Genomic DNA, 23,000 nt, shown 5'->3' with positions numbered 1-23,000 from the left:
TGACATATGGGCCTATGTGATCTGACCCAGTCTGTCTCTCGATCCCTCTCCCCAGCCAGTGTCCACCTTGAACAGGTTGATCCTTCTGCTGGGTCATCTATCCCTCCATTGGATGACAAATCCTCCTCTTACATTAAGGTTCATTATTTCATCAATACCTACTCCCTAAAACTTATCATGACAGAAGCCTGTGCCAAATTCAAGAAGTACATTGATGAAGATCACACTCAACATTTTCTCATAGAAAAAGTAATTTTGAGGCTCTTGAAAGAGAAATAAAGTGTGGAAACTAAGAAAAATTTGTGTCAAATTTAGCACTGTTTCCCTCAGTGGGTGGATATCTTACGGAATTGGAGAAACTGGATCTATTTTGGTATTAGGTTCAAAAAGCACCTCAGTAGATTTCAGTCCCAACAGTGGATTTACTCATGTTGAGTTACACAGCTATAACGTGTTAGAAAAGATTGATCTGAACTGTAAAAACAATGATCAGAAAGTTGTTTCACTATGGTGTTGTAATGTTATTAGCTATTAATTAGTCACTTTAAAAATGTCTGTGGTTATCTAGGGGTAATAACAGACTGGACTTATTTTTACATGGTTACTAGATAATTTGAAATGTGGTTAATTTAAAAAAAAATCTCTAAAAAGCATGTCTTTCTAATGAACATATTTTTAAATCACTTATTGAATAAAACACTGACTGAATAAGCTCAACAGGCTGATTAAACACAAACCCTCATCATTCTTCCAGCAATGATAACCCACTTCATTCAGAATCCCAGAGCTGCAGGAACTTCAGTCACATTGGGACAGAGGCTCAACTGTGGGCATAGATCTGTCATTGCACTCAACTCCTTCTACTGGATTTTCTAGTGGATTTGCCAGCCTTCTACACTGGTCTTTAGGGTCCTTGTCAGCAAGATCCTGTCTTATTCTCAATTGTATAACCAGAGCTCGATAAAGAGACTGGCACAAAGAAGGTGCCCAATAACTGTTTGCTGGGCTGAATTCAACTCAACTCCAACAGTGATGCTGTCCACGTCTCTACTGTGTCTCTATCCAGCTGCCATAAGACTTATCAGGTTCAACATTTTAGTTTCTCAGCCCCAAGGGGTATCCACCATCTTCACAATTTTTACATGGCACTAATTTATAAAGTCAAACTGTCTAAAAGATTTCGATTCAGCATGACATTACAGTCACTATGTAACATGACATGTTTCCACCACACCATCCCAGTGAAAGCAATAACAAACCAGTTATTGAATAACGAAATTAAATTTCTCTTGGGCCTCTGTGGCAAAGCACATGATTTTAATGGTTATCTTACATCAGCCTGGTGAGCCTAGCTGGTATGGGGTACCACCCAGGCGCTCTTGGAAACAAAACTTTATTACTTCCTATACAACCAGTTCCAGTTTATCAGCCCCTGCATTTCACATCTTAGTCTTATTTTAAATACAGCCAGAGCAAACCTCACTTTTCAAAAGTTCATTAACAAAGTCTCACATGTAAGAGAGCAGCTCTGTGACTCATTTTTGGATACCCGAAATAACAACTCCTCCCTTTGCTGAGAAACGGCTTCAACAAGTGCGTGAGAACCACCGGAAGTAATAGAGATCGCGGGCACTGGGAGCCGAGCCTAGAATTCCAACTCTGGACGGTGTGGAGCACCTAGGCGCTGCATTCTACTGAAAACAAAAAAAGGAAAGAAAAAAAGTCTTCTGTGGGCTGGGAAGGAACGATTTCAAGGCGGTACGACGTCTCTGTATTTCTTTGCTCCTAAGTCATACTGCCAAGTTGGTCAGAAAATGCAACCTAATAGGAAGTGAAGAGGTGATCGAAGTCATGCCCCTTCTAATTCAAAAAACAAACACAATCCCCTCAAACTTCAGCCTTTCGACTGAAAAAACAAAAGCAGTCTTGGGTGGATACCGTATAAAGGAAGCCTACCAACAGATGTCCGTGAAGTAATTTCTAAGAAGCCCTAAATGCGCAGACCTTGTCCATTAGGTGGAAAAAACAATCACTCCTCTCCGAATTAGAGACCCAAAGGCCGCGTCCCCCGACGTGAACAGGCAGCGAGGGACCCGAGGTGCCCCCTCCCCGAAGGCATCCCTCTGTCCCCGAGCGAGCGAGTACCCCTGCGGCCGCACGCCTACAGCGCTCAGCCTCTACTGGAAGAGAGAAAAGCATCCCCAAGGAGAGAAACACGAACCAGGAACGGGGCCGCGCGGGCGACCCCAGGGGCCGTCTCCAGTGGGCGCGCGTCCCAGCGGGGATGGAAACCTGCGGCTCGACTCCCGATCGACGGGCTCCCGGCGCCTCCCGCGGCTCCTCCCGGGCCGCCCGAGCTCCGCGCCGCCGCCGCCGCATCTGGGCGCCCGCCCGGGCCCTGGGGCGTCGGAAGCACCCACAGCTGGGGACCAGGCCCCGCCCCCGGGCGCCGGCTCCCCGCCCCGCCCCTCCCCGCCGCGAGCCTGTGCTTTCCGGACCCCGGCAGCCGGGCCGACCCGCTCCAGCCTCCTCTCCCTCGCGTGCGCCCCGGATGTTCTGCGCGGGGGCGACGAGGACCAGCCGCCAAGCGTGCCGCCCGGGGCACTTCACCGCGTTCCCTAGCCTCCTCTTCCTTGGAGGCCCCCCTGAAAGCCGGGGGGCGGGGGTGGCCCAAAAGCGCTGGACTTTCCCCGGGGATCCCCCTGCGCTGGTGACGTTTGCGGGCCGTGCAGGTGTGTTTCCCGCGCCGTTCTCAGTGCGGGGGGACTGTGGCCGGCCCTACACCTGTGCCTAACCCGTAGGCGGCCGGCAGGGGGGCTGCGAGTCACCCCGAGGCTGAGTATCTTCTTCCCAGAACCCACTCCAATTCACCCCTTTCCTGTGAGCTTTTAAACACCAGTCCGGTTCGTTCTTTCATTCATTCAGTACCAACCCAGCGTCCACACAGGCGATGAGGATGCTGTGTGGTCTAAAGCACCGCCAAGACATTACCCGCAAAGACCTGGAATTCCAGTGAGGAAAGATGGACAGATAAAGTGCTTGTCATGGGAGGTTAGTGGTATCTTGAATAAACCTGAGGCTTAAAAGTTAGAAAGTGCTCAAGAAGGGGGATGAAAATTATCTGCGTTGATGGGGAATGTCAAAGAAATGCAGGAGTCGACCGAAAGAGCTCCCACAGCCAGAGGAGGAGCAATTTGAACAAGATAAAGTAGTATTAGATTACAAACTAGGCTGAAGCTGAAACTCCAATACTTTGGCCAACTGATGTGGAGAACTGACTCATTTGAAAAGACCCTGATGCTGGGAAAGATTGAAGGCAGAAGGAGAAGGGGATGACAGAGGATGAGATGGTTGGATGGCATTACCGACTGGATGGACATGAGTGTGAGTAAGCTCTGGAAGTTGGTGATGGACAGGGAAGCCTGGTGTGCTGCAGTCCATGGGGTCACAAAGAGTCGGACACGGCTGAGCGACTGAACTTAACTGAACTGAATATTTCTGAAAGATGTGAGTATCATAAAAAACAAAGAAAGTGTGAAAAACTGCTATAGCCTAGAGCATCCTAAGGAAAGCTGACAACTAAATGTTTGTGGACAGGAAAAGGCTTTTCAGTAAAAACTAAGGAAATATGAATAAAGTATGGACTTCTGTTACAATATTAAGATTAGTACATGAGTTATGATGATGTACCATATTTAATTGTACAACGATAATAATAGGGGGAAATGGGAACAAGATTTATGGAAACTCTCTTATTATCTTTGTAATTTTTTTCTGTAAATCTAAAACCATTTGAAAAAAATTAAGTTTAGGGACTTCCAGTGGTTTAGAATGTGCCTTCTACATGGAAGCAACCTAGATGTCCATCAGCAGACAAATGGATAAGAAAGTTGTGGAATACTACTCAGCTATTAAAAAGAATACATTTGAGTCAGTTCTAATGAGGTGGATGAAACTGGAACCTATTATACAGAGTGAAGTAAGTCAGAAAGAAAAGCACCAATATACACATATGGAATTTAGGAAGATGGTAACAAGGACCCTATATGCAAGATAGCAAAAGAGACACAGATGTAAAGAACAGACTTTTGGACTCTGTGGGAGAAGGTGAGGGTGGGATGATTTGAGAGAATAGCACTGAAACATGTATATTACCATATGTGAAATAGATGACCAGTCCAAGTTCGATGCAGGAAACAGGGCACTCAAAAGCCAGTGCACTGGGACAGCCTGGAGGGATGGGGTGGGGAGGGAGGAGAGAGGGGGGATTGGGGACAGGAAGACACATCTACACCCATGGCTGATTCGTGATTAGACTAAGATGAGGAGACTGCCTGGGAAGCAACTTGTGGGGACTGAGGGAGGGGAGGGGAGGTTTGTGGGGACTAACAGCTCCATTTCGGATACTTGAAGTTTGGAGTGTTAAGTTGTCAAAAGTATCAGTTGGATTGGTGAGTCTGGGATGTTGGTTTCAATCTGGAAGTCTTCAGGACACAGAATTTAGATGTCTGAAGTCTGAGTCATAGGGTACTCCAAAGTTTAGAGGTCAGGAAGATGAAGAACAAGAAAGGAGGATGAGAAGGTGTAATCAGTGGGAGAGGAGGTAAAGTGATGCAGAAAGTTCCAGATGCCAAATGAAAAAAAATATTTCAAGAGTGGTCAATCTTATCAAATGCTGCTAAGGTGGATAAAATTAAGATTGAAAACTGAGCAATGGGCTTAGCCATATGGAGGTAGATGGTGAAATTGATACGGGTTCTGTGGTGTGTGATGACCAATGTTTCTGTGGAGCCCAGAGAGAATAACAAGAGAGTAAATGGAGAAAGAGAAATGGAGCAATATCTGGAAGGAAATGTATGGTCAAGGGAGAATTTTTTTAAATTAGAAGATCTACATATTTGTATGCTCACAGGCATGAGCCAGAAGACAAGTAAAAGGTGACAAGACAGAAAAGGGATAATTGCCAAAACAGTGCTCTTGAGTAGATGAGCAGATATGGAATCCAGTGCACAGATGGAAAGCTGGGATTAAAAAGAGAAGGTAGGTTTCTCCCCTCATGGCAGAGGGGGAGGCAGAATGTACAGGCACAGATGCTACTGAATGTGGAAATAGGAACAAGTATTATCAATGAAGAAGGAAGGTCATTAGCTGAGAGTGAGGAGTAAGAGGAAGTTCGAGAAGAGAGGAGAAAGTAGGAAATAGCACCTTGGGACAGGGAGAGAGCAAATGGATTTTGAAAATCTAGTCGGATGGTTAAGTGGTACTAAGAGTTCATTTGAAATCGGGGGTCATGAATGTAAAGGGAGACCAGTTGGTATAGTTGTGTTTTCATGAACCTCATGTGTCTACTTGGGCACCAGTAAAATTAGGCAGAGGTCCAGAGATAATCAGAGTTTGGAGCTGCCAGATGAATATGATAGAGGCGACAGAGACCAGAGTGTTGAGGGTCTATGCCAGGGAATAACCATAATTCAGGACCATGGCATCTAAACAGAGTAAGGAGAGAAGAGAGGACATGAATGATAGTGATGGGGCCATGTGAAAAGATATTAGGTCCATGGATCAGAAGATCCAGGGTATCAAGAAATTGCTGCAGTTGGGAGGGGGGTGGTTAGAGAGATTCAGTTGAAAAAAAAAAAAAGTTGGTTGTCAGAGAGTAGATTATGAAGAGATGCAAATATTGATAATGGCAAAATCTAGACTGACCTGGTTCTCTGCACTTGGCCTGACCACCCCGACTAGGCTCCCAGATAGGTCTTCTACATTTATAGACATTTTTCTGGAGATGTTGGCTCTCACCTCCAGTCTGGATTTTTTTTTTTAATTCTTCTTTATTTGTCTTTTGGCTGTACTGCACCGCAAGGGGGTATCTTAATTCCCTGACCAAGGATTCCCTGACCAGGGAACCCGAATCCCCTGCAATGACAGCATGGTGCCTTAACCACTGGATCACCAGGGAAGTCTCCCTCCAGTCTGGATTCTCTGAGCCATTAGTACTTTAGGGTAAAGCTCAGATAAAGCAGGGCACGCACTTGAAGAGGGGCACATCTGCCACATAAAGGCTCACCCCCTGGATACTGCATACATCATCCTGTGTACCACGATCCCTCACTGGAAGGGCTCATAAACCCATTCAGTCTCAGTGTTAGAAGATCATCTATAAATAGTCATTCTATTTTACTTTTTAAAACTAAAGTACAGTTGATTTATGGCATTCTGCCAGTCTCTGCGATAGAGCAATCTCTCCTTTCATACAACATTTTAAATAGCCATTTTATATCCCTACACCATGTAATAATCACCAGCTCCCGTTTCTCTTTTCTATGCTAATTTTCAAATTACTTGAGGACAGGTGTTTAACCTATCTTTTTAAAACTGTGATAAAATATATGTGACATAACATGTACCACGGAGGCCATTTAAAAAATGAGAAGTTCGGTTACATTAAGTACATTCACATTGTTATGCAACCACCACCATCCATTTCCAGCACTTTTTCATTTTCCCTAACTGACAACTCTGTAGCCAGTAAACACCAACTCCTCATTCCCCCCTCTCCCTAGCCCCTGGCACCCACCACTTTACTTTCTGTCTCTGACTACTCTAGAGACCACAAATAAGTAAAACCGTGCAATATTTGTCCTTTTATAACTGGCTTATTTCAGTCTGTATAATGGCTTCAAGGTTTATGCATGTTATAACATCTGTCAAAATCTTCCTTTTAAAGACTGAAAACTTAAAAAAAAATAAATAAAGACTGAATATTTTTTTTCAGTCTCTGCCTTCATTTTTCTGAGGTAAAGACCCAGAAGTGGAATTGCTGGATCATATGGTCATTCTCCCCTTCATGGATCACAGCCTTGTCGTGGCAAACGGGCTTGCATAGCTCAATGAAGCTATGAGTCATGCTGTGTTGGGCCACCCAGGATGGATGGGTCCTAGTGGAGCGTTCTGGCAAAGCCTGGTCCACTGGAGGAGGGAATGGCAAACCACTGCAGCATTCTTGCCTCCAGAACCCCATGAACAGCATGAAAAGGCAAAAATGACATAATGTAGCAAGATGAGCCCCCAGGTCGGAAGCTGTCCAATATGCAAGCAGGGGAGAGCGAAGGGCAATTACTAAGAGCTCCAGAAAGAATGAAGCTGCTGGAGGAAAGCAGAAATGATGATGCTCAGTTGTGGACGTGTCAGTGGACATGAATCTGAGCAAACTCCGGGAGATATTGAGGGACAGGGAGGCCTGGCATGCTGCAGTCCACGGGATCTCAAAGAGCTGGACACAACTTCGTGACTGAACAACAAAAAATGGTAATTCTATTTCTTCTGGGATCATGATACTGTTCTCCACAACAGCTGCACTACTTTACATTCACACAGCAGCGCATAAGTGTTCCAAATTTTCCACTTCTTTGTTAACACTTGTAATTTTCATATAACCTATCTTTAATTTCCTCTCTATTTGATATCCTGCTGGGCCCATGATGCTGCATGAGTAAATAAATAACTGTTATTAACTCTGTAGAAAAGGGAAATGAGTTTAAATGAATCAACTTGTATTCAGCAAGCCCCACCTCGTACATCTTGTTCTTATTGTAGCCACATGTGGCTCTTTAAATTTAAATTAATTAAAATTAAGCAGATTTTAAAATTCAGTTCATCAGTCTCATTACCGACATGTCATCATAATAACTAGTGCTTATTAGTATCTAATGTATCAGTCAGTACAGAATAGAACATTTCCATTATTGCAGACAACTCTTTAGCTACTGTGTTGGACAGCACTTTCTAGATCCTGGTAGCCGCTTATTCTTTGTCTCACTAATTATATTTGGATAAGTTTTCCCAGAGCTGGATAACTAAAGTTTAAGGTAAAAATCCTTCTTTAATAAGAGAGGAAGTTATTGTTCAGTCTTCCAGTCTTGTCCAACTCTTTGCAACCCAATGGACTGCAGCACTCCAGGCTTCCCTGCCCCTCACCAGCTCCCGAAATGAGCCCAAGTTCTTGTCCATTCCATCGGTGATGTTTTCCAGCCATCTCATCCTCTGACGCCCTCTTCTCCTCTGCCCTCAATCTTTCCCAGCATCAGACACTTTTCCAATGAGTCAAATTTTTCACATCAAATGAACAAAATACTGGAGCTTCAGCTTCAGCATCAGTCCTTCCAAGGAATATTCGGGATTGATTTCCCTCAAGACTGACTGGCTTGATCTCCTTCAGAAGGGGGGATGTACACTGTCTAAAATGTCTGTGGCTCTTTAATACATAAATGGCTACTCTGTGAATTCCCCCAAATTTTGTTTAGATATTAATTTGGACTTTTGGTGAGCATATGGTTCTGTTATTCTGGATGATTACCTTTATGAACACAGACTTATAAATTATTTAAGCTTTTTAAATTTTTTTTTTTTTTTTGGCCACACCATGAAGCATGCAGGATCTTAGTTCGCTGACCAGGGATAGAACCAGTGGACCCTGCATTGGAAGACAGACTCTTAACCACTGGACCACCAGGAAAATCCCTATAAATTATTTAAATCTTTCTTTACATCCTTTAAACTATTTACCTACTAAACCATAAATTTTGAAAACATACTCAGATTCACAGTGGAGATTGTGTCCATTCTCCTTATTACTATTTACCCAAAGTCTAGAAAATACCTTGGAGACTCTCAATAAATATCTGTTACATAATGAATGAATAAATGACCAATGTAAGCCCCAAGTGGAACTTGGGGGAGCTCAGGTCACGGAGAGAACATTTTAGAGGGTGACGCCGGGTATAACAAGATTTTGGAATTTGTCTGTAGCACTGATGTAGCTTTAAAAGACTTTTTTTTAAAAAACAGAACATGGAAAAAAATAGAACATGGAATTTAAGCTTTGTTCTTTTATCCTACTGTTGAAAAAGTTGCTTTAAAATTCCTACAAGGATTCTGTCTATTGCGTATTTATAAAGCTTTAACTCTATTTTATGAATAGTGCTAGTTGCTCAGTGATGTCTGACTCTTTGTGACTCCACGGACTGTAGCCCCGCCAGACCACTCTTTCCAGAATTCTCCAGGCAAGAATACTGGAGTGGGTAGCCAAGTCCTTCTCCAGGGGATCTTCCTGACCCAGGGATCAAACCCAGGTCTCCTGCATTACAGGCAGATTCTTTACCATCTGAGCCACCAAACACTTGCCACCAATGAATAAAACAAGAAAAAAATGAATTCTAGATTTTATGATGTCAGCATGTGTGTAATCTTCTGTTTGCTCCTTAAGATCCACTTTCTATTTCCCTCTGTTCTGCTCTCAACCCTGGGAGGTTGATGACTCCCAGGAGGGACTATTCTTTTTTTTTTTTTAATTGGAGGCTAAGAATGAACTATTCTAACAGGCTCCTGTGCCCTTTGGCTTTCCTTGGGTTTGGCCAGAAGGGAAGTCCTACAGGAGAGCAGAAGCAGGGATGAGGTCAGGGAATTTATTCTAGACAGAAGGGCTATCCGTGTCTGTGTCCCTCAGCATAAGCTCACACTTCCTCTAAGGTGGTCTGGTCTACGTGATTCCCTCTCCCTCAGTTCTGGGTACCTCTCTCTACTCATGGTTCTCAGGCCTGGGATATGACAACCCAGAGGTCCCTTTCAGTTCCCTTTCTGCTCACACTTTTACAATAGTACCCTTATTTACAAACCTTCCTTGAATTATTTTAATTTGAATGCGCCGTCTCTTTCACATTGAGACCGTAACTGCCACAGCATCCTTAAATGGTAGCTAGAGCATAGGGATTGTTGTTTAGTTGCTAAGTAGTGTCCAGCCATTTTTGACCCCATCGGTTGTAGCCTGCCAGGCTCCTCTGTTCATGGGATTTCCCAAACAACAGTGGAGTGGACTGCCATTTGCTTCTCTAAGAGATCTTCCTGACCCAGTGATCGAATCAAGGTCTCTTGAACTGGCAGGCAGGTTCTTTTCCACTGAGCCACCAGAGCGTAGAACCTGAATCTGCTCTGAAATGTTTATACCCACAGTCTATGAAAAATGTTCCCTGATGATATTTTCATCTTCTTATTTAAATCCACTGGTCAGCTTTTCAAAGAAACAATGTTGTATGTCATATGATATAAATTTTTCCCTAGTACACTCAGACTAGAAAAATATTCTCAGATTCACATCCAAGTCTTTTTGCATATAGATTATCTATATAAAATGCAATTTATGGAAATACAGAAATAAGATTTTATAAACAGGTAACTTTTTAAGGTTTCATTTATCCAGTATCTAATAAGCTTTTTTTAAAATATATTTATTTATTTTTCCCAAATAAGCCTTTTAAAGGTATATGAGGAAATAGGTAGATCAGTACTTCAAACAAGCCATTGTTATTCAACATACACAGCATATAGGAGAACAGAGTTTCTAACCCTTTCCTATACACTGAATGTTTCTGCCCCTGTAAAATTCATATGTTAAAACTCAATCCCCATGTGATGGTATTGGGAGGTGGAACCTTGGGAGGTGATGAAGTCATGAATATAGAAACCTTAAGAACATGATTAGTACCCTTAGAAAAGAAGCCCCAGGAAACTCTCTCACCCCTTCTGCTGTGAGAGGATATAGCAACAAGATAGCCATCTATGAACCAGGAAGCAAGCTCTCATCAAACCCCAAATTTGTAACTACCATGATGTAAGACTTCACAGCCTCCAAAACTGTGAGAAATAAATTTCTGTCATTTATAAGACACTCAGTCTGAGTATTTTTGTATACCATTTAGTCCAAACAGATTAAGACATCTTGGAAACTCAAGATTTAAACTTACGAATATTAGCAAACAACAGATCATTAAAAAAAAAAAAATAAACCCCATAATACTAATGTATCAAAGTCGCTCTGTCATGTCCAACTGATTGTGACCCCATGGACTATATGTAGCCCCCAGGCTCTTCTGTCCATGGAATTCTCCAGGCAAGAATAATGGAGTGGGTGACCATTCCCTTCTCCAGGGGATCTCCCTGACCCGGGGACTGAACCTGGGTCTCCCACGTTGAGGGCAGGTTCATATCAAAGATAAGCAACATTTATCATTTGCATCACAAGGTATGAGGTATGCACAACTCAACCTCATCTGACCGAGGAGGAAAAGAGCCTTCAGATCTTCTGCCCACTGTCTCGGGACCAGCAAGCAAAGGAACCTGGATCCAAATCTTAGCGTCTAACATAAAAGGTTATGTTCTTAACTACAAAAAAGTGTCCAAGAGTAACTCAAAGACCACAGATAAAACAAAAAAGAAAACTTTTCCAAAGCAAATGATTTATTTCATCCTGTTATATCAAACTCAAGGTAAGCTTAGAAAAACTACTAAAAAAAGAAAAGAAACAAGAATGCACATATACACACTACTATATGTAAAATAGATAACTAATAAGGAGAACTCTTTTCAATACTCTGTAATGGCCCATATGGGAAAAGAATCTAAAAAAGAGTGGCTGTGTGTATAACTGATTCACTCTGCTGTGTGCCTGAAACTAGCACAACATTGTGTTAATAAATCAACTCTACTCCAATAAAAATTTTAAAAATTAAAAAATAAATACAAGTATACAAAAAATAAAAAATGCAACAGACATCTCTCTTAGAAAAGCAATTTCTTGTTTAATAAACTTATTTTTCTGTGCATGGTACACAAGAAAGGGTAGAAAGTGAGGGTGCAAATTGTACTATTTTGGTATTAGTTAAATGTTATCTTTGCTTATAGTTCCTGAAATGACACCATTGTATTTTCAATTTAACAGAAATTGCAAATAAGTGAAAACTTTCCTCTGATATACTGGTATACTTGTTGTAAGAGGCCTGAAGTTTAGCATGTGTTGGCTACTCTATGCATACAAACAGAACATTCTCTGTGAAAGAGAATGGGCTAAAAAAATCTGAACTAGAGATAGCATAATTGATCTGTTTAATACCTCAATTTTTCTGCAACTGTGATTTTGCATAACAACTTGAAAAAGTATTTTAAGATGAGACTGTTGATCAATGCTCACTTCTGGTAAATCCCTTTTGCACCATAGCCCTGTCCTGAGGAACTGATAAAAATGAAACAAACAAACAAAAAAACACCAACAGAAGGTAACAAATAAGCCATGCCTTTTACAGGCTGTTTAGCCAATGCTGCTTTCGAATTTGAATAATTAAATTAGTTCTCAAAGGTGTAGTGTTCACAAATAGACTAAACATTTTTACATCTATAGTTTGTTCATTTAGAAGAATTTGTGCCATCCATTTAGAAACTGTAAGCTTCTACAGCAAAAAGCCTTACTTTGTGGTTGAGACGTGGTCTTCGTTTTTTCCTCATCATCCATTTCATCCCCTTGCGGCAGCTCCATGTCTTTATTTGTCTAATTTTTCCTTTTAACACACACTTCAAAGGGATAGATTCCTTCATCAACGGTGGTCTATAATTTCTATGAGTTCATAGACCACAACCAGCATTCCTTCGTGATGCTAAAGAAAACATAAAAGTATAATATTGGCACCACAAAAAAACAAGTGTGGTTTTTTTTTTTTTTCTCGAACAAGTGTGTTTTAAATGATGAGTATTTTAAAGATAAGCTTAGTACAAAAAAGTGACGCAATGAAAATAGACTGAAGTCCGAGTAGAGAAGTCACAGATTCAGTGGACAGTCTTTCCTTGAGGATACCTGCTCTTGGAATGATGAGCTTGTTGAGGAGACCGTGTAGAAGCTGACAGATGTTCCTCTCAAGTCCCCAGCTCCTCACCTTCCTATGTGTCCCAGGGTGAGCAGGAATCCTTGCTAGCAGCTGACACGGTCTTACATCACTAGTTCTGGGTGTTGAAAGCAGGCCACCCCACCTGATTTCTTAAAACCCTCTTTTCTATAGGCTGATGACAGCAAAGGTCAATTATGAAACAGGAACTTTTGACACAACTCAACATCCCTAGTCACAAAGAAACATTTACAAAACAAATGCCCCCCTGCAAATTGAAATTCCTAATTGATTACAATGTGGATATGAGTGCTGGACATAATCTATTCACTCCTTATTTCTTTTACGGTCCTAGTACATCATCTTTCCAGCTTAAGTAAGGAGTACACTGCTCTTCAAGGAAAAAGAATAAATGGCACCTAATATTGACAAATTACTTGAATGTAATATAAATACAATGTAGCTTATATAAATATGGCATAAATTCTGTATGACTACAAGTTCTTTAAAAAACTCTAAAATTTAACCAAATCCACACGCTACAAGTATAAAGTTAATAATATTAAAATAAACAGCATTGATTTAATGTTTTTTTTTTTGATGAAGCAAAACCAAATGTCTATTCCAAAAGTGCATTGGGGTAATTTGTATTTCATTTATCTATATGAGTCTCTTTATTTTGAAGATAACACTCATTTGAATGATTCTCCTTATTATTGCTATGATTTTCCCTTTTAAACTATACATTCATCTTGAATCATCAAGCCACAATTTTTTTCAGTTTTATTGAGATATAATTGACAAATAGAAATGTAAGAAACTTAAAGTATACGTGGTGGTGATTTGATATATATTTGCATTGTGAAAAGATTCCCACTACCTAATTAATTAACATATTCATCACCTCACATACTGATCTTTCTTTTTTTTTTTTTTGGTGAGAACATTAAAGTTCTATTCTCTTAGCAAATTTCAATTATATAATACAGTTGACTCTTGAACAATATGGTAGTTAGGGGCATCAGCCTCCCACACAGTAGAAAATCAAAGTATAATTTTAATAGGCTACTGTATCCACAGTTTCACAGCCAAGTAGTCAACCAACCACAGATTGTGTAATATGCATTTAATTTAAAATATATATATATGTGTATGTGGACCCATGCAGTTCAAACCTGTGTTGTACAAGGATCAACTGTACAGTGCTATCAACTATAGTCACCATGTTTTACACTGTGTTTACACAGGTTTTAGTGTAAACTTATTTATCTCACAGCTGAAAGTTTGTAGCCTTTTACCAACCTTTGCTTATTTCCCCCAACCTGCAGGTTCTGACAACCACTTTTCTAATCTCTGTTTCTATGAGATTCCACATATAAGTGACACAGTGTAGTAATTGCCTTTCCGTGTCCGGCTTGCTTCACTTAATATAATGCCCTCAAGGTCCATCCATGTTGTTGCAAGTGGCAGGATTTCCTTCTTTCTCATGGCTAAATCATACTACAAATTTATTTTATGTATTATTTATATTTATTATGTTTGCTCAGTCATGTCTTACTCTTTGAAGCCCATTGGATTGTAGCCCTCCAGGCTCCTTTGTCCATGGGATTTTTCAGGCAAGAATACTGGAGAGGGTTGCCATTTCAGAGAAACATGCACTTATGTATAACATATCTCCCTTATCCATTTATCTGTTGATAGGCACTTAGATTGTTTCTATAATCTGGATATTGTGAATAGTACTGCAATAAATATGGGGGTGCAGATATATCTTCAGTATCTTTTTTTTTTTAATATCTTCAGTATCTTGTTTTTTCATTTCTTTTGGATTTATATCCAGAATTGGGATTGTTGAATCATATAATTGTTCTATTTAATTTGGAGGGAAACTTCCATACTCTCTTCCATAGTGGCTGCACCAATTTATGTTCCCACCAACAAGGTACGAGGGTTCTCTTTTCTCCTCATTCTCACCAACAGTTTTTATCTCTTGTCCCTCTGATGCTAGCCATTCTAACTGATATGAGCAGATAACTCATTACTCAATCCTTGATGATTAGTCATGTTGAGCACTTTTTCTTGTACTGGTGGCCATTTGCATGTCCTTTCTTGGAGAAATGTCTACACAGTTCCTCTGTCCATTTTAAAATCCAATTGCATGGTTTTTTGCTTTTGACTTGTATGAGACCTTCACATATTTTGGACATTAACTCCTTATCAAGATATATGATTTGCAAACATATTCTGTCGTTCAGTAAACTAACTTTTCATCTTGTTGATGGTTTCCTTTGCTATGCAGAAGTTTTTTATTGATGTAGTTCCATTTCTTTATTTTTGCCTTTGTTGCGTTTGCTACGGCATCCAATCCAAAAAAACCACTGCCAATGTCAAGGAGTTTACCCCTGTGTTTTCTTCTAGGAGTTTTATAGTTTCAGGTCTTATGCTCAAGTATTTAATCCATTTTGAGTTGGTTATGGGGTAGGGTGTAGGAGAGAAGTCCAGTTTCTTTCTTTGCATTTGGCTGTCCTGTTTTCCCAACACCATTTGTTGAAAATATTGTCCTTTTCCCATTATATTCTTGGTGCCTTTGTGGAAAATTAATTGACCATATATGCATGAGTTTATTTCTGGGCTCTTTATTCTAACCCATTGATCTATATGCCTGTATTTACATCAACTACCATTCTTTGCCTATGAAAATGATATTGGAACTTTGATAGAGATTGCATTAAATACTTATCAAAATGCTTTGGGTAGTATGGATATTTTAACAACATTAATCCTACTAGTTCATGAGCACAGATTACCTTTGCATTTATTTTTGTCTTCTTCAATTTCTTTCACTTCTATCTTATAGTTTTCAGTGTATAGATCTTTCACCTATTTGGTTAAATTTATTTATAGTTATGCTATTCTTTTTGATGCAATTGTAAATAGGATTGTTTTCTTAACTTCTCTTTCTGGTAGTCCATTGTTAGTGTGTAGAAACACAACTGATTTCTGTGTATTAAATTTGGATCCTCCACCTTTACTGAATTCATTTGTTAGCTCTAACAGTATTTTTGGTGGTGCATTTATAGTTTTCTATTTACAAAATACCACCCACAAATAGAGAAAATTTTACTTCTTTCTTTCCAAGTTGGATACCTTTTACTTCTTTTCCTTGCCTAATTTCTCTGGCTAGGACTTGCAGTAGTATATCAAAAGTGACAAGGGTATCTTCATCTTGTTCCTGATTTTAGAGGAAGAGTTTTCAACTTTTCACCACTGAGCATGATGTCCACTGTGGGCTTGTTTTTTGTGGCTTTTATTATACTGAGGTATATTTTCTCTATACTCAGTTTGCTGAAAGATTTTATCATGAATGGATGGTAAAGTGAAAAGTGAAAGTCATTCAGTCATGCCCAACTCTTTGTGACCCCTTGAACTATACAGTCCATGGAATTCTCCAAGCCAGAATACTGGAGTGGGTATCCATTCCCTTCTCCAGTGGATCTGTTGAATTTTGTCAAATGCTTTTTCTGCATCTATTGAGATAATTATATGATTTTTATCCTCCATTATGTTATTGTGATGTATTGCATTGACTGATTTGCAGATGTTGAACCATCCTTGCATCGCTGGAATAAATCCCACTTAACTGTATATGATCCTTTTATTGTACTATTGAATTTGGTTTGCTAGCATTTTGTTGAGGATTTCTGCATTTATGCTTATCAGAAAAATTGGCCTGTAATTTCCTTTTCTTGTGGTGTCCTTGCCTGGATTTCATATTAGGGTAATGCTGGCCTCATAAGATGAGTTCAGAAGTGTTCCCTCCTCTTCCACTTTTTGGAAGGGTTAGACAAGGATTGGCATTAATTCTTCTTTAATAAATGTTTGGTAGAACTCATCAGTTAAGCCATCTGATCCTGGACTATTGTTTGTTGGGAGGTTTTTAAATTACTAATTCAGTCTTTTTTTTTTGTAATTCAGTCTTTTTATCAGTAATGGAACTGTTCAGATTTTCGTGAACGGGAAGGAAATCTAAAAGAGTGGATATGTGTACACATATAACTGATTCACTTTGTTATACAGCAGAAGCTAACACATTTTAAAGCAACTATATTCCAATAAAAAAATTAGTAAAAGTGTTATATTGTGAATGGAGGGTGAGTAGTGAATAAGAGCAGATTTTTCTGAAAATGTGAGCTGAGAAACCCTACCCTGCATTCTCCAAAGCTTGTTGAAGAAGATTAAATAGACAGATTTTTAGCAAGCCTTCTCTTTTAAGTTGATTTAGGAGCTGATTATATATGTGTCAGGTGCATTTGATAACTTCTGGTCCTACAGCCAATTTATTATCTCTTGACCTGGAGTGACTTTTAATTTTAATTTTTATTTATTTTTAATTTTTAAAAAATGTGACTTCCCTGGCAGTCCAGTAGTTAAGACTTTGCCTTCCAATGCAGGGGGTGTGGGTTAAATCCCTGGTCAGGGAACTAAGATCCCCATGCCTTATGGCCAAAAACCCAATAAAACAGAAGCAATATTGTAACAAATTTAATAAAGAATTTGAAATGGTCTACAACAAAAAAAAAATCTTTAAAAAAAAATGTGGGGGGCAGCACACATGCATGCGGTATGTGGGATCCTAGTTCCCCAGCCGGGGATGGAACCCACACCCCTGCATTAGGAGTGTGGAGTCTTAACCACAGGACTGCCAGAGAAGTCCCCTACTTGTAAAGGTCACTGCTGCTGCTAAGTCACTTCAGTCATGTCTGACTCTGTGCGACCCCAAAGACGACAGCCCACCAGGCTCCCCCGTTCCTAGGATTCTCCAGGCAAGAACACTGGAGTGGGTTGCCATTTCCTTCTCCAATGCATGAAAGTGAAAAGTGAAAGTGAAGTCGCTCAGTCGTGTCCGACTCTTAGTGACCCCATGGACTGCAGCCTACCAGGCTCCTCCGTCCACGGGATTTTCCAGGCAAGAGTACTGGAGTGGGGTGCCATTGCCTTCTCCATTAAAGGTCACTACTACACTTGAATTTTTTTTTTTTTTAAGTCACTGTGGAACTGATAAGTTTACCAAGAAGTTAAAAAAAATTTTTTTAAGCTCTTTTATAAGGCTATATTAACACAGCCCTCTAGCAAGGCAGGGTAATCATAGAAATGAAGCTGGAAGACTGATTTTTAAGATGATAGTTCACAGAAAGTATTGGTTACAGAGTCAGCAGGCAGGACAACGGCCTTTTAAAACATTAGAAAGTGTTTTAATTGAAGTAGGGAGTTTCAGTAAGCAAATGATCCACCTTCAATTTGAGGTTGTACTTTTCCTAGCTGGATACTATTCAAAGTTCCTGAGCCTTGGTTTCATCATCTGCGTTATGGGATAATATCTCTATTCAGAATTAAATAAGACAGGGCACATAAAAGTGCTTGAAAATAGAGACAGGAAGGAGGGAGTGAAGGAGGGACGATGGAAAGAAGGGAAAAGGAAGAAAGAGAGAATACCAACTGTATTCCAAAGAAAGAGCCAGAGATTTACACTGGACTTTTTAAATTTAAATTTAAGGTAAGAGTGTACTTGAGAAGCGTTTTGTTGTAACCCTGACTTCCATCCACCACTTCTTGAACTAAGTGCACTGGGTGCTGTGATTTTGTTGAGCTGCTTGCTTTCTTGTATTATTACTCGAATGACATATTAACCCATCATACATTTCACCTTTGGAACAGTTGAATTGCATTTCAGTGCCTGACCATGAGTTATTGTGGCTCAGAATACTTAAGAAAGTTGACTACATGCATAAAATTTATGAATAGCAGAGTGAAGACATGGCAGAATCCCATAAATCACTTTTATTGAGAGTTGAGTCACTCTTTGCTATGAAAATAATTTATAGGGCAATGTTCCATTGGAGGGGAAATGAAAATTAATGGCATTTGTCAAGATCATGATGAATAAAGTTGCAACACCAGTGGAAAAGAACCAGTTTCACAGAAAATGTAAACTTTCTACTATATTATTTATCATTATAAATATTTCAGGCTCTTTGGTAAAACGTTAGGAAGTTTGGCTGAATGGGATATTGTTCACAGTGCTAGCTAGTCTCTGTGTATTCTCCGAGGTTCATTTTCAGCCCTTCTATCTGCTGCTCTGAGTCCCACGAGTTCCTAAGGCAGAATGACAATCAGCAGAATATTTCCTCTTCACTCCCTTCCAGGCTCGACACCGAGGTTCTGACAGTAGCTGTGTCCCTGATCACAGCAGCTGCTATGGAGCTCTGATCTGCTTATAAATCTGGGGAAGGAAAGCCTTCTGCCGGCATTTGTTCTGGAACATTCCAGAACATAAATTATCATATGAAACATACGGTTTCATATGGAACATTCATACCATATGAAACCTGCCTCAGGTCTTTTTCTTGGTTCCTTTCACCTGTCCTCACCTGTGTAAACTTAGTTAGTGCTAAGTCGCTTCAGTTGTATCTGACTTTTTTTGCGACTCTATGGGCTGTAGCCCGCCAGACTTCTCTGTCCATAGGATTCTCCAGGTAAGAATACTGGAGTGGATTGCCATTTCCTCCTCCGGGGAATCTTCCCAACCCAAGGAGCAAACCCACTCTATATCTCCTGCACTGGCAGATGGGTTCTTTACCACCAGCACCACCTGGGAAGCCGATTCTTATCCAAATCCTGCCTGGAGGGACTTGTTTTTTGCTGGGGCCTAACTGGATATATTCTCCATGAAACCCTTCTGGGGCATGTTCTGGGGTGCCCTTTCTTGGTTCCCCCCATTTTCTGCCCATCTTCCTTTCCTGCCTGCTGTTCTGGACTTCAATCTCCAGTTTCAGCCTTGCAGAGTCTGCTGAACAAGTAATCCAGTTGTGTAAGATCAACTGCCTGTATGTATGTATATGTGTACACACACATTCATATATGCATTCACAAAATTAAAATTAAAATATCAATAATTCCTTTTGTACCTTTTCTTTCAGCACTTTAAAGTCTATATTTAATGTACCTTTTTTCTTAGTTTCTTTTCAGGTTTTTCTCCATATTGTTGAGATTCAGGAGGTTGATTATGATGTGCCTTTGTTTTTGTTTTTGTATATTTTTGAAACAGGGATAAGCAAGTTCTTAGACATGAACTAAAAGTATGATCACTAAGGAGGACATTAATAAATTTCCATAATTAAAAACTTTTGTGCTATGAACAATCTTGCAAAAAAGATGAAAAGACAAACTACAGAATTGGGGAGGATTTGCAAGCTGTATATAATATCTGACAAAGGCCTTATATCTTGAATATCTAAAAAACCTCCAAAACTCAATAGTAAACAATTTAGTTATAGTGTAAACAAAAGGCATGAAGAAATTTTCACCACAAAGAAATAAGGATGACATATAAGCACGTGAAAAGATTTTCAGCATGATTAGCCATTAAGGAAATAAAAATTAAAACTGCACTGAGATATCGCTACACGCCTATTAGACCTACTAAAATTAAAATTTCTGTTAACACAAAAGACCACATATGATTACATCTATATGAAACATCTAGAATAGGCAAGTCTATAGAAACACAAAGTAGATTGGTGGTTGCCAGGGGCTGGGAGGAGGAGTGGGGAGTGAGGAATAACTGCTAATGTGTGCAAGCTTTCTTTAGGGTATGATCAAAATGTTCTGCTGTTATGTAGTGGTGATGGTGCATATGCTAAAACCCACTGAATCATATGTTTTAAAAGGGTGAGTTTTATGGTATTTGAATTGTATCACAATTAAGAAAATGGAAAAAAATAGTGATAATACTAAATGTTGGCAAGGATATAGAGAAATTGCGTTACTCATACATTGCTGGTGGGAATGTAAAATGGTATAGGTACTCTGGAAAATAATTTGGCAATTTTTTGCAAAACAAAATATGCATTTACCATATAATTGAGCAGCCACATTCTTTAATCTCGGAGAAATGAAAACTTATATTCACACCAAGAAATCTCTACATGGATGTTCACAGCAGCTTTATTCATGATAACGAAGTACTACAAACAGCCCAAATGTTCCTTTATGGGTGAATGGTTTAAAGAATGTACATCCATACCACGTAATACTCCTCAGTAATGAAAAGAAGTGAACTGTTGATACACTTATCTACCTGGTTAGACCTCAAGAGCATTATGCTCAGTGAAAAATGGCCCTCCCAAAAGATTACCCACAGTGAGATTCATTTATAAAGCATTCTCAAAATGGTAACATGATAGTGATGGAGACAGAACAGCGCTTGCCGGGGAACAGGGATGAGAATCAAGAAGTGGAGGAGGTGAGAGGTGGGTACAAATACAAAGAGGTAAATAATGGAATCACTCTATATCTGTTACACTGGTGGTAACATGAATCTATACATGGAATAAAATTGCACAGAATTACACACACAGAGGCTTCCCTGGTGGCTCAGTGATTAAAAAAAAGAAATCCACCTGCCAATGCAGGAGACATGGGTTCAATCCCTGGGTTGGGAAGATCCCCTGGAGAATGGAATGACTACCCATTCCAGTATGCAGTCCATGGGGTCACTAAGAGTCGGAGACGGCTGAGCAATTTTCACTTTCACTTTGCCTATGTAGGATAACTAGGAGAGAGGGGCTTCTTTGCTGAGTGTGGTGGCATGTTCTTTGAGACAGTCTGCTCTGTTCATAGAAATGTATTGAGAATTACCTGAGATCATGCATATAAAGGGTTTAATACACTGCCTGGCACATAGTAAGCACTCCATGATTGCTATCTCCTCAAAAGCCTTGTCTTTTGAGCCTTGTAGAGCCAGATGTTAAGGACTTGGGGTACTTCTAACTTGCTGCAAGGCTAAGGAGTTGCAACAAGAAACCATCAGGTTTATGTATGTGTTTGAAAGAGCACTATTAGCATGAACTAAATGAATGCGCAAACTTTTATGGAAAAGAGAAATACTGAGAATGTTGAAGACAATGTCACCGGACTAGGTCTTGAAGGGGAAGTCTTTCTAATGAGAAGGCATAGCAAGAGCCAAAATGTGGGACTTGTGAGAGGGCTGGGGGTATCTTCACAGAATAACTTCACATAGTCTTTCATTCTCGCTAACCCACTGTAGCCCAGGACTTTCTCAAACCAGACTGGCTGCCATATCATTCCAAGTTGTGTCTTTGCCTATTGATTTTCATTTCTCCATTTCTTTCAAGATACAGTGAGTAAGCTTCTACAATTGATTATATTCATTTTTTCATTCCTCTGCTTAAAACTTTTTGTGGCTCTTCATAGCTCACAGATAGGGTCAGTTATGAATGACAGAAAGCCCCAACAACAATGGCTAAAACCAGACCGAAGTTCATTTCTCTCAGATGAAGTTGCAGAGATAAGTATTCCAGGTCTCATATGTAGAGCCAGATGTTAAGGACTTGGGGTGCTTCTAACTTGTTGCTCTACCATGAGTGGCTACCATGTTTGAGCTTACCTCAGGGCCCAAGAGCATGGCTGTTCCATTTCTAGTCATTTTGTCCCTATTTCTTAGTCTATCCAGGTTGCTATAACAAAAGTACCATAGACTGGGTGGCTTATAAACAACAGAAATTTATTTCTCATGGTTCTGGAGGCCAGGAAGTACATAATTAAGGTGCTAGTAAATTTGGTGTCTGGTGAAAGCCTGATTTCTGACTCACAGATGTTTGCCTTTTTTCTGTGTCTTTACATTGGAAAAGGGTCGAGAGATCTCTTTTATAAGAGCATTAATCCATACACTGAAGCTGTACCCTCATGATCTAATCACCTCACTAGGCCCCACCTCCAAATACCATCACACTGGAATTACTATTTGACATGTGTATTTGAGGGTAGGGGGCAGGGACAAAGGTTTAGTTTATATTCTAACCATCAGCAAGGAGAAAAGTTGAATATAATATCTATTCTTTAATACCACTCCACAGAAGTTACACAGGCTATTTCCACTTACACCCATTTACCAGACCTTAGACACATGGCCCATGTAACTGCAAGGGAGGCAGGGATTAATCTCTATTCCAAATGAACATATGTTTGGCTAAAATGGGGTGATTCGTAAGTAAAGGAAGAAGAGGAATATCGACCTTGGAGACAACACGCTGTCCTCGTCTCAGGTGCCTAACATTTCAAGGCTCTCCAAAATTTGACCTTGTTTCCCGCCTAGAGTATAAGCACACCACCTCACCAGTCTATCCGCCTCCACTTTCAGATTCTTCTAGGTCACTGTCATTGGCCATCAATTCAAAGTACTGGCTTACCTGTGTAAAATATTAATAGTTACCT

General features: G+C 40.1%; 1 protein-coding gene across 2 annotated transcripts in view; it reads right to left on the bottom strand.

Moving 5' to 3' along the window:
- Positions 1–12,785, bottom strand: part of STX11 (syntaxin 11) — a 49,587-nt gene extending 36,802 nt beyond the window's left edge. Inside the window, exons 1-2 of one of the 2 annotated variants that reach the window (XM_061130035.1) lie at positions 12,680–12,785; positions 12,298–12,482 (exon numbers count right to left, since the gene is read on the bottom strand). In XM_061130035.1, coding sequence (XP_060986018.1) covers positions 12,298–12,364 — 67 coding nt within the window. In that variant the 5' untranslated portion in view covers positions 12,365–12,482; positions 12,680–12,785. Of the gene's footprint in view, positions 1–2,221; positions 2,396–12,297; positions 12,483–12,679 lie in introns of those variants that run through there. The other variant, XM_061130036.1, reaches the window with a different exon arrangement.
- Between the last annotated feature and the right edge of the window lie 10,215 nt (positions 12,786–23,000).

This window comes from Dama dama, chromosome 26, assembly GCF_033118175.1.
Source record: "Dama dama isolate Ldn47 chromosome 26, ASM3311817v1, whole genome shotgun sequence".
NCBI classification, from domain to species: Eukaryota; Metazoa; Chordata; class Mammalia; order Artiodactyla; family Cervidae; genus Dama; species Dama dama.
The sequence above is the reverse complement of the archived record's forward strand: the minus strand, read 5'-3'. Positions and strand labels throughout refer to the sequence as shown.